At 59.1% G+C, this 11,115-nt stretch overlaps 3 protein-coding genes across 9 annotated transcripts in view; 1 reads left to right on the forward strand and 2 right to left on the reverse strand.

Annotated features, from left to right (window-relative positions):
- Positions 1-2,597, reverse strand: part of TMPRSS13 (transmembrane serine protease 13) — an 18,754-nt gene extending 16,157 nt beyond the window's left edge. The window contains exons 1-4 of one of the 6 annotated variants that reach the window (XM_019622874.2): positions 2,237-2,597; positions 970-1,086; positions 673-706; positions 337-538 (exon numbers count right to left, since the gene is read on the reverse strand). The gene's annotated coding sequence lies outside the window, so the exon portion shown is untranslated. Of the gene's footprint in view, positions 1-336; positions 539-672; positions 707-969; positions 1,165-2,236 lie in introns of those variants that run through there. The other 5 variants (XM_031556898.1, XM_031556900.1, XM_010723743.3 and 2 more) reach the window with 5 other exon arrangements.
- A 2,029-nt stretch (positions 2,598-4,626) lies between these two features.
- TMPRSS4 (transmembrane serine protease 4) lies at positions 4,627-9,707 on the forward strand. 2 transcript variants are annotated; one of them, XM_031556901.1, is made up of 13 exons: positions 4,627-4,793; positions 6,432-6,462; positions 6,542-6,655; positions 6,761-6,913; positions 7,009-7,138; positions 7,569-7,670; positions 7,755-7,795; positions 8,127-8,286; positions 8,392-8,558; positions 8,712-8,807; positions 8,889-9,028; positions 9,164-9,313; positions 9,392-9,707. In XM_031556901.1, the coding sequence occupies exons 1-13, from the start codon at positions 4,791-4,793 to the stop codon at positions 9,401-9,403; spliced, it is 1,299 nt and encodes a 432-aa protein (XP_031412761.1). In that variant the 5' UTR covers positions 4,627-4,790; the 3' UTR covers positions 9,404-9,707. The 2 variants fall into 2 exon arrangements, with proteins under 2 accessions (XP_031412761.1, XP_019478422.1); XM_019622877.2 differs by having other exon boundaries at positions 8,413-8,558.
- Positions 9,708-9,783: 76 nt separating this feature from the next.
- SCN4B (sodium voltage-gated channel beta subunit 4) overlaps positions 9,784-11,115 on the reverse strand; it is a 7,705-nt gene continuing 6,373 nt past the window's right edge. The window contains exon 6 of the mRNA XM_019622879.2: positions 9,784-11,110. The gene's annotated coding sequence lies outside the window, so the exon portion shown is untranslated. The remainder of the gene's footprint in view (positions 11,111-11,115) is intronic.

Below are 11,115 nucleotides of genomic sequence, written 5' to 3' on the forward strand. Positions count from 1 at the left end.
AAAAACAAACCAGAAACAGCACTGCTCCAAATTTGGTAGAAATCCTGCGTATCTGGGAGTTGTTCTTTAAGGAACCTAGAATAGAGGAATTTCCCCATGGCCAGTTTTGTTGTTCTCTCTGTGATTGCTGGTGGGGGAGAAGAGGCAGCAGGAAGAAGCTGCTAGTGGCATGTGGTCACAGGGAGCATGTATATTCCAGCCCCTCCTTCCTCACTGCTTTGGAGAGGACTTTCAGAGGAAAATCCTCGGGACTATCCCAGGGAAAGCCACAGCCAGAGCTACTGGAGGGGAAGGAGGCTCTGGGGTGCAGACAGCTTTGGGGTGCAGCACACTCACCACCACTGGAAGGCCCCGTGCACGCTGCTCCAGGCTCTGCAGGACCTCCATGAGGCTGGGATCCCACGCACAAGGAGCAGGACCATGCCCTGCTGCTCACAGCCCCTGCTCGTGGAAGCGCACGTAGCCATTCCCTGCCTGGCTCACAGAGGCACTGATGCTGAACGGAGGTGCCAGCTCTACTGCCACCGACCTCAGCCTGCTGCAGGGAAGGCAGGGGTGTCAGGGGGCTGTTGGACCCCTGGGCATCTGTGAGGGACCCTCACCCTGCCCAGGGGTTAGGGGCTGGCGAGGGTGTGCAGCACAGTGCAGAGGGCACCCGTGTGACTCACTCACCAGCCATGGTAGAGGTTGAAGATGAAGTCAGGCCCTGGGAGGAGGAGGAGGGAAAGAGAGGGTGTCAGAGGGCCCTGCAGTGCCTGTAGAGGTCTGTGAGGTGGCACAGGGAAAGGACAGGACAACCCCCTGGATGACCAGAGCACTGGGACATCTCTGTGCGTTCTCCCTATGCACCCTCCAGCCACCCTGCATGCAGATTTTGGGGACCAGCAAATGCCATTCGTGCTCCCCACACCCTTCCTTTGTCCCCTCCCTGCCCTGCAGCTGCTCATCCCCTGCTCTGCCCATACTCACTGCACCAGCACCAGCACCAGCCCTGCTGGTAGCAAAGGAAAACGGTGTAGCCAGAAATGATCAGGATCAGCAAGGCCAGCCCGATGCCCAAGATGAGCACACCGATGAGCCCTTGCCCTACAAAGCAGAGGGAGAAGGGGATCTGCAGACAAATGCCACTGGGAGGCTTGGGATTATGAGCATCATCTGGAGGAAACCTGGGCGTGCGTGCCCCCGTGCTGTGCCATCCCTCAGCTCCACCACGCCCAGTCTTGGGAGTGCAGGTGGCTTGCAGCAGCCATGCACGGGCACACAGTTCCCTCTAGAGGATGCAGGCGTCAGGGCAAGAGCCGTGCAGACCCATGCAGAGCCGCACAGAGACATGCAGAGCCGTGTAAAGACGTGCAGAGCAGTGTAGAGCCGTGCAGAACTGTGCAGAGTGGACTCTTCTTTAGTTTAATGCCATTCCCCCTTGTCCTCTCACTGCACCCCCGATAGAGTCTCTCCCTATCTTTCCTGCAGATGCTGAAAGGCCCCAGTAGGGAAGGTGCTCCCCGACCTGTGTGCTGCCTGCCAGCCCCATCGGGCCCTCGGAGCAGGCAGGCACAGCGCAGGGGCTCAGGGCAGATACCGGCACACAGACAGGCGCTGCGCCTTGCAGCATCAAGAATGAGCCAGCGGAAAGGGATGACTTAACAGCAGCTAAATTTAGGCAGATGCCGGTGAGGTGAGAGCATTTCCCCTGTGGTCACTGTGTTTACATAGTGTGTAACATCCCAGATCATCCCACCACCCGCAGCACTCGCCATGCCTGATGGCGCACGACAAACAGCCGGGGAGCAGCAGAGCATCGCACCGTCAGCCCTGGGATGGTAGTGTGGACAGACAGGATCAGCCTGGGCTCCCAGCAGTGCTGGGGCGCGTGGGTATAGTGCTCCTTCTACTGGGCCAGGGGTGAGCTGGAGCCTCAGGACCCCGCAGGATGAGGGCAGGCAGCTGCCTGGTGAGTCAATGGGAGCTGAGCGTGGTGCAATCGCTTCCCTGAAGCAGCTGGCTGCCGAAACTGCCCTGTCCCCATGCCTGCTGCTGCAGGGTGTGCTCGCTGCCCCGCTGCATTCCCAGCCTCTGCCCTCCGCATATGGAAGGTGCTCCCTGCACAGCAGCAAAGCAGAAACCAGACCCAAGCCGCATCCCCAAAGAGAGCAGAAAAGAAGGTCACCACCCCCTGTTTGTGCTATAAAACATCTTCACCTCCACTCTATATGTGGAAAAAGTGCCAACTGCTTACCTGTCTCAGGGTCCATCTCCCCGTGTCTGCTGCCTTCCCGCAGGAGCTGCTCATGGCTGGCCAGGCTGGGAGCCACTCCCAGAGCCCGGTGTGTCACACATGTCCCCTACTTGCCCAGTGACACTGCTCCTCACCCGCTGACTCGACTGGTTCCCACTGGAGAAAGCAAAGAGCCCTGGCAGACATCACCCTCATGCCCCAGCCTGACCTCCCCTCCTTGCAGGGCTGGGCAATGCAGGCGGCTCTGCCCTCCTGCTGCTGGCAGGATTCAGCCCCAGCAGAGGTTGAGCTCATGGCACTGGGAGCCCAAGCGGATAGGGACACCCCAGGGACATGTGTGCCCAGCCCCAGGCACACAGGTGTGCAGCCCCAAGCACCATACGTGAGCAGTTCTGCCCTCCCATCTTCCTCCTCCTGGCAGGGTCCCACTCAATCAAGGCTTGGGGATGCCTGCAAGGGTAGGAGGACAGTGCAGCACGCTTAACATCTGTGTTTGGCCACCTTCTCAAAGCCTGAGCTGCAGAGCCATGTGGGAATTGCTGCCCACTCACAGGAAGTACCAGGAAAGCAGCTGCTGTGGCTGCTGGTGGGAAGCAGCAAGCAGGGACATCAGTTAACAGCTCAGACAGAGGGCAGCCAGGGGGAAACCCTGCAATGGGAGATGGACAGGGCAGGAGCTGAGCATTAAGCATCCTTTTCTGGAGTGAGTTCACCAGGACCAGGACCACAAGGTGATGACCAGGGCAGAGAGTCAGGGGAAGGGCTGGAGGGAGAGGCTGCAGGGACTGAGTGCTGCAGCCCTGCATGCTGGTGGCCACTCAGAGCCTCATGCTGACCTGTCCCCAGCCTGACCCCAGACAGACCCACGTCACACCAGGGCCACGCATGGCAGAGGTTTGGGGAAGGGCAGCTGGGGTAACAAAGCAGCCACACTCCAGGAAGCAAAGCCCTGCAGGCGTGCGGGGCTGTGACATAACATCTCCAGACTTCTGCTGCTTCCTTTAAGCCTTTGCTTAACCTCAACAGAGGAAGAGCCGCTCCCCTCAGTGCCACCTCCTGCCCTGCCCCACCAACACTTGCTGGGCACTGGGAGCTCTGGGAGGCAGCACTGTAAGGTCTCTCCCTGTTGGGTCACAGGGCTGTGATTGTGTACATGGGGCTGAGTTTGGTCCAGAGCATCTGCCCCATCCCTCACCCACTTCCTGAGCTGCTTTTGCTTTTAAGCCACAGTTTGGTTCGTGGCAGTGGACAGGGGGCTCAGGATGTGCTGCAGAGCTCACTCCATCATGCTGTATCTTATAATCACCAGTGAATGCCAGGGAGTGTGGAAGCAGCATCCCTTACCTGCATGTGGATGCCAAGATCCCTGGTCAGGCCACAGGGTTGTGTTGCTGCCCGTCCCAGAGCAGTGTCCTTGTCTCAGGGCTCTGGCACAGGGAGGGCACACGTCCCTGGCTGTGAGCTGTAGGGATGTGATGCTCTGCAAGCTCCCACTGGCACTGTGCTCACAGCTGGCAGCAGCTCTCTCCCCAGCTGTTGGGAAAGCTCAGTTACAAAAAGAAGAGAGGTAATTAGTTGCTCACAAATCCTGCACACCCACCACTTCCAGCATGAGTCTGCACAACTTTCTAGCCAGGAGCTGTGCAAGCTGCACACTCCCTGACCCCAGCCTACAGGATGCCAGAGAAGCTCCTGCAACCCAAGGCTGAGCACCATCCTGCCCTTTACAAGAACCTGCAGGAACCCCTCTGCCCACACCACTTCCAGGCCTGTCCTGAGAAACAGCAGCACATCCATCCAGCACAGCACAGCATCTCCACCAAGCAATGTGGTTTGCATGCCCATCCTCCAGCATCCACTCATCTCAGGGAGTTTGGGGGCCACGTGCTGCATCCATCCTCTGCTGCATCCATCTGCTGGGGCTCAGCCAGCCCAGGACACTGAGCTGCTGCTGCCCCACACGTCACCTCCCAGCATATGTGCCCTTCCTCCCTGCGTCACACAGCTGCAGGCACGCTGCGAGTGACCCCAGGGACAGGGACATGCACTGGCCCCGTAACCTCATGTATAAACTCTTCTGCTTTCCTCCTCCACCTACCAGAATCTGTGTTTGAAAACAACCCAGCACAATGCGGAAGGGATGGACAAAGAGCGGGAAGGCTGTGTTTCCTCTCATCGTCTGTAGAGGAGCATGAAAAAATCCTGCTCTGTCAGTCAGTTCGCTCCTGATCAGTGATTCTGTGACAGTGGCTCGGCAGGTGAGTCACCCAGCGGCAGAACCTGGGGAGATTACTGCAGGTGATGGTGCTGCTGATAGACCGGTGTTATATTACAATACAAATCATAATTCCTGTTTCACAACTCCTCTTGTGGGTTTTAGGGAGTGCTGGGGCGGTCCTGCCCCAGTGTGAGCGCGGCGCGGGGCAGAGCAGCACGGCACAGGGTGGTGGGAGCAGCGCGGGGCCGTGGGAGCGGCGTGGGGCAGAGGGTGCCCACGGCCTCCCCGTGCCTGGGATTTTCGCTGGGTTTCTGCTGGCAGAAGAGCTGGAGGAACATGGTGAGTGCTCTGCTCCCCAGCCCTCCCCTGAGCTCTCGCTGTTCCCCTGGACAGCTCAGCGCTGTTTGCTGCAGAGGTTTTTAGCAAGCAAAGCCACGGCCATCTACCCGCAGGCTGGCATGCAGTCCGTATCCTGGACCAAAAGCTTTCCTTAGCTGAGCAGCAATGCATGGCCCAACAAAACCCCCCAGCAGCACCGGGATGGGGACCTCAGCCCATGCACAGGATCAGTGGCTGCATGCACATGGGTTGGATTCCCTGCAGCCAAGGAGGCAGCAGGGCTTGGGACACAGCCCTTAGCGCAGGCTGAAGCTGTTTTGGACTGGAGCATCCCACCTCCAGGAGCTGTGGCACAGGCTCCCAGCACAGCCCAGTGGATGCACTACGCCCAGGCAGCAACGAGGGCAGGCCGGCCATAGTTGCGTTTGTGTTTTTCCAGACAGTAAGGCATGGGGGCACAATTAGTTACGGTAGCAATGGGTTCCCAAGGAAATCATGTGCCTACATTCCACACAGGAGCTAGCACGGCGCTGGCTTTGAATTTAACCAGTGAAGCTCTTGCTTTTAGTCTTGGAGAGCAAGCAGGTACCCTTGCAAAGACAGCCCCTGGGGCAGCTCCCATTTTAATATCCCTTATCTTGGTGCAAGAAGTCCACCCTTACCTGCTGTGGCGGTGTCTGGAAGTAGCAGCTGCAGAAATGCTCTCAGGGCTGAAGGGCATTGGGATGAAATGCAACCGTGCTGCTCCCACAGCACCCAGAAGGCAGGAGCTCTGTTCCAAAGCACCAGCTCTCAAGCAGCAGCTGCGAGCAGGGCAGGAAACGTGTCTGCCTGAGCCCACCCAGCCGGTCCCTGCCAAGTCTGGGGCTGCTCTGTGTGCAGCACTGTGGGACCCTTCCTCCTGCAGCCACACATCTCTCTTACAGGGAGCTCCTAGAGGAACAGAGTCCTGGAAGACCCAGGCAAGATCAGTGCTGCGCTCATCGCTTGCCCCAGCACTGTTGCCATGTCTCCTAGCAGCAGCACAGCCCTGCCTGCCCACCTGAGAGCACTTGTTCCCATGGGCTGGGCTGGTTTTCCCCAGCCCTGCAGAGCGCAGCAACCGTGCCTGTTGGAGCAGAGAGTTTCAGGCCCTACTCCAGGCCAGCCAGAGGCCATCACTCACTGTGACATGCCTGAGTGGCACAGCCCGGCAGGCACACTCATTTCTTGGTGCACCAGGAAGCGTTTGTTTCATAAAACCTGAAGTTTTAAGCCTCTGTTGAATTAGGATCATAAATGCATGGCATGAATAGCCCATTACTGGAACTGTATTGGTGATGTGCTGGGGAGCACTGCAGCTGCTTGCCCCGGTGATGATGCACTGGGATAAGGCAGGTTCTCTCACTCAGTGTCTCTCCAGCAGCCTGCTGGGGCAGTTTCCCAGCTAACCCTGCTGAACACAGGGCAGGCTCTGTGCTCACCCAGCACAGTGGTCCTCATTTCTCTGGGCTGCCCTCCTGGGCACTGTCAGCTTGGAACTCAGTGTGGCAAGCACCATGGGGCGAGCTGGCCTTGCTGCTACTGATCCCACCATGCACCAGCAGCACTTTGCTGACCCTTTCAGCTCACTGCCTGCTTTTCCCTTCCACTTTACAGGACCCAGCCTCCGAGCGGTTGAACGATGAAGGTAATGCCCACGGGGCCAGGGGTGCCATGGGGGCAGCCAGATGGGTTGGAACTGCCAGGCTCCCTGCTCTGTGTTGCAGAACCCGGCACGAGAGGCAAAGCCTCAGAAGCACAGAGCTCCTGGAAGAGGATCGGCATCCCCATCCTGGTGACCGTGCTCATCCTCGCCTGCCTGGCTGCAGTTGGGCTCCTGGGTGCGGCTCCTGCTCTGTTCTGTGCCTGCTCCTGCCCAGTGCTCGGCTGGGAGTGGCTGTGCCACCACCATCCTGCCCCGAGCTGAGTTTCCTGCTTCTCCCCAGTCAAGGTTTACCTGGACCACCACTACTTCATCTGCAAGCAGCCTCTGAAGCTGGTGCCACTGAGGCAGGTTTGCAATGGGGAGGCGGACTGCCTGCACGGCGAGGACGAGGCCAGCTGTCCCCAGGAGGTCCCCGAGGGGCTGCAAGCTGCTGGTGAGTGCCAGACACTCCGTGGAGCCCCACGATGCAGCCAACCCCCCGCCCAGCAAGGTGACCCGGGGCAAAGGTGACCCTGTCCCTCCCTGCAGCTCGCCTTTCCAAGGACAGATCGATCCTGCAGGTGCTAAACAGGAACACTGGAGCCTGGTCCTGCATCTGTTCTGACCACTTCAGCCCAGCGCTGGCAAAAGCAGCCTGTGAGGAAATGGGCTACAGCAGGTAGCTGCTTTCCCCACACCTCTCTCGCTTCAATCTATCGCTCTCCCCTAAAAGCCTCTCTGAGTGGGCTGTTGTTTACTTACGGAGCACTCAGAGTTCTGCACTAATGGATTCAGCCCATCCCCAGCACGCAGAGCACTCGGTGTGCCCACGGAGCCTGGCAGCTCCCCAGGCGAGCCCAGCGCTGTGTCCCTGCTATGCCCAACTCCCAAACCTCTTTCCCTGTCCCCTCCACCCTTTCTCCTGTTTCTTGGAGGGTCCCATCCCCTTCCTAAGCTCTTGCTGCCTCTCCATCTCAGCTCTCTATTGGAGCTATGGGTGAACATTTGGGACCTGCTGCTAAATCTTTACAGCAGGATAACCCCTTAGTCTCAATCCCAGCCCCTATCCAACCCCCGGCCATGCCCTGACCCGTGCCCATCTCCTCCAGCATCCCAACATTCTACGCAGTGGATGCGGGTGCAGGACAGCCCCTGCCTCCCCGAGAGCTGGTGCTGAGCAGCGGCCGCCTGCAGCTGCCCGAGCCAGGCAGGTGAGTGCCACCCGTGGGAGCACTCCTGGTGCTGAGCTGGAGCCGCTCCTGTGCAGGACACAGCCCTTCTCCTCCCTCTTCTAGGAAGTGCCTCTCTGGATCGGTTGTTTCACTCCTCTGTTCCAGTAAGTATGTGGACACGTCTGTGCCTTACGGCACCCAGGGCTTCGTGCTGCTCCCAGCACAGCCCCATGTGCACAGTTCTGGCTCTGGGTGGGTTCACTTCTGCTGATGAATTACTCTGATTAAACAAACCCCACGGTGGGCTGGCGAGCAAAACACGGGGGTGAACGGATTTGGGCAAGCCTGGGGACGATGTGCAAACAGAGAACAAAAGGGGGTGTGCCAAGCGTGCTGCCGAGGGGTGACACAGCGGCATGGAGAGGGGTGAGGCCGTGTCAGCCTCCATCCCAGCGGTCCCTTCCTGAGCTCACATGCTGCTCTGCCCCGGTGAAGGCTGCGGGGAGAGCGTGCGGACGCCGCGTGTGCTGGGCGGGCGGCCGGCAGCCATTGAGGCATGGCCATGGCAGGTCAGCCTGCGTTACCGCGGGGAGCACATCTGCGGCGGCAGCATCATCGATCCCCGCTGGATCCTCACCGCCGCGCACTGCTTCAGGTGAGCCGGGGCTGAAGTGTCCCCTAACAGTGCCGAGCAGCGCATGGGGAGCACTGTGCCTGCCACGGACGGGAGGGATGGCAGCAGTAATGTGTCCGTGTGCAGGAACAACCCCATCATCCCCAGCTGGCGCGTGAAGGCCGGCTCCCATGTCCTCTCTGGCCCTGCCACCCTCACCGTGGAGAAGGTCTTCCTGGCCGAGGGGACGCCCACATCTCCCAATAACAATGACATAGCGCTGGTGAAGCTGCAGATCCCTCTGCGTATCTCAGGTGAGACGTGGTGCACCCCAGCACCTTGCAGCCAGGATCCCAGCCTCCTGTGCACGTGGTGCAGAGGGATGGAGGCACCGACTGCCTGGGCTGTGCTGGCTGCACGCGGTGCTTGGGGTGCTTAGCAGCACCTCACTGTGCCTTGCCCTGCAGACAGCACCAAGCCCATCTGCCTGCCCTACTTCGATGAGGAGCTGGAGCCAGGCACCCCGCTGTGGGTGCTAGGCTGGGGCTACACGCAGCAGAACGGTGAGTAGGACATCGTGGGCTCCACACACTGTGGGGGCTGCTTGGGGACACCTCTGAGCGGCCACTTCTTGCTGTGTGCAGGCAAATTGTCAGAGACCCTGCAGCAGGCAGAGGTGAGGCTGATCAGCATGCAGAGCTGCAACCTGGAGGCGTACCACGGCAAGGTGACGCGGAAGATGCTGTGTGCAGGGCTGCCCGAGGGCGGGGTGGACACCTGCCAGGTGAGGGGCAGCATCGGGTGTCCCACCCCCCTGGGGTGCCCACTCTTTGAACTGGGCAGGTTGTTCTATAGAACAGCCCCATGGAGGGGATGCGTGCCCAGAGTGATGCTCACAGCCAGCGTTGATCTTTGGCAGGGGGACAGCGGAGGGCCACTGCTGTATTCAAACAGGCACTGGCAGGTGGTGGGCATCGTCAGCTGGGGCTTTGGCTGTGGCACCCCCAGCACACCCGGTGTCTACACCAGTGTCCGAATGTACCTCGACTGGATCTACGCCGTCCTCAGGGTCAGTGCCCTTTGCACCTTACTGTCACTGCTGTGCTGCGGCTTCCCTTTACCATTCCTCTCCTCTCTCCCCTTGCAGTCGGAGCTCTGAGACCTGCCAGAACACTGGTACCTGCCAGGGGCCGGACGAGGAGGCAAAGGGCAGCTCAGGCAGCGGCCACAGCCTCAGAATGCACCCAGCTGGAGCTCCCTTCCAGAGAAAGATTAATTTATTGCCCTGTGCTGATCCTGCTGCGTCAGGGTCTATGCTGCTCTTTGCTCATTACTGTTTTACAGAGATAAACGATGTTTGTGCTTCAGCGTATCGCCATTAAAATAAAGTATTTGTGTTTTTTTTCCACGCAGCCTCTGAAGGCTCTCTCTGTCCCTCCTGCTCGCAGGCTGTCCTGCAACCGCCCACTGTGCTGTGCTGGGCTGCCTTCCCATCCCTGCTCTTCTTAAAGCAAACACGGGCCAAATGAGCATCCGGAGTCCAAGACAGGGAGTTAACCCTGGCAAACCGAAACTTTATTTCACTCAAGGCAAAGCTGGGCAAACCCTAAGGGTGCAAAAAGGTGTTTGAAGTCATCACGCAGCACGTGGTGCACACCTGGTGTTTATTGCAGGTATCTCCTACAGGTGTTGGTATATGTGTGTAATATGTGTCCGTCACAGCTCATACCTCAGGCAGTGCCTTCATCCCACAGAGCCCATGGAAGGCCCCAGGAGAAGGGGTCCTGCAGGACTCCCCCCACCCTGCACTGCATTCCACACTGCATCTATAGGCGTATGGATAGAACTGCATTTCAGACACGGGTTATGTTGACTTCCTCCATCAAGCCAGAGGAATAATCCATGCATAGTACAGCATTGCATATCCTGGGGTAGGTGGAACTGTGTCCAGATACCGACTAAAAAAGGCTGACGGGTTATAGGACAGCTAAAAACAGTTCTGTAAAAAAATCCCTTCCTGCCCTGGAGGCTTTCTGTGAGGGGGGCCGGGGGTCTCGGGGCGGCTCCAGCCCAAGCTCTCATGCACGACAGGGTAACGCGGGGCATTCGCAGCGTGCCTCTGCCTGGGAGCTCGGAGTACTGTGCAAAGCCCCTGGGAGGCAGCCGAGGGCTGAACCCTGCGCTGCAGATGGGGAAAATGAAACACAGCGAAGTCTCCCCAGTGCCAAAACCCTCCGCGGGGACGCTCTGGCTTCCTGCACACCCCTCACCCAGAGATCCTGAAGCGCTTTACAAAGAGTGAGCCAAAGAAGCCTCACAGCAATCCTGTGAAGTAGAGCAGCACTGCTTTCCCCATTCTACAGATGGGGAAACTGAGGCACGGTGACATCGCAAGGTCACCCCGGCGGCCAGGGGCAGGACGGGCAGCGGGACGGGGCAGTCCTGGCCCTGCTCCTCTCGTAGGATCCAATTGTGCTCCCCCCACGGCTTTCCTCGGGGGAAAGGGAAATGCACTCAGCCACTTTCCCATTGGAGCCTAATATAAAAATACCCACGTAACGAGCAAAGCCTTGGAAAGCCAGCCCTGAAAGCATCACTGCCTTCAGATGAGGGGTTGTAGGTACGGGCAGAACCAGCACAAACCCACGGCACGGCACGGCACCCCCCGGCCTCTCTGGCCCCAGAGCAGGGCAGGGCAGGCAGTTTGCTCCATCCCATCCACCTGAAGCCCCCCAGGTCCCCGCAGCAGCCAAAGTCTTTTCCGAGAAGCAGCGCAGGTTGCAGGCACGTGTGTAATAGAAACATGTCTCGAGCGTTGGCAGTTTGGAAAGGAAACAAAAGGGAGAGGCTCCCCGCCGGCCCCCACCTCGC

This window comes from Meleagris gallopavo, chromosome 26 (assembly GCF_000146605.3).
Source record: "Meleagris gallopavo isolate NT-WF06-2002-E0010 breed Aviagen turkey brand Nicholas breeding stock chromosome 26, Turkey_5.1, whole genome shotgun sequence".
Lineage (NCBI taxonomy): Eukaryota > Metazoa > Chordata > Aves > Galliformes > Phasianidae > Meleagris > Meleagris gallopavo.

Coding starts and splice junctions, on each gene's coding strand:
- TMPRSS4 (XM_031556901.1), top strand. Junction 6,656..6,760: donor GGCTGCAGTTGGGCTCCTGG/GTGCGGCTCCTG, acceptor GCTTCTCCCCAG/TCAAGGTTTACCTGGACCAC. Junction 8,808..8,888: donor GGGCTACACGCAGCAGAACG/GTGAGTAGGACA, acceptor TGCTGTGTGCAG/GCAAATTGTCAGAGACCCTG.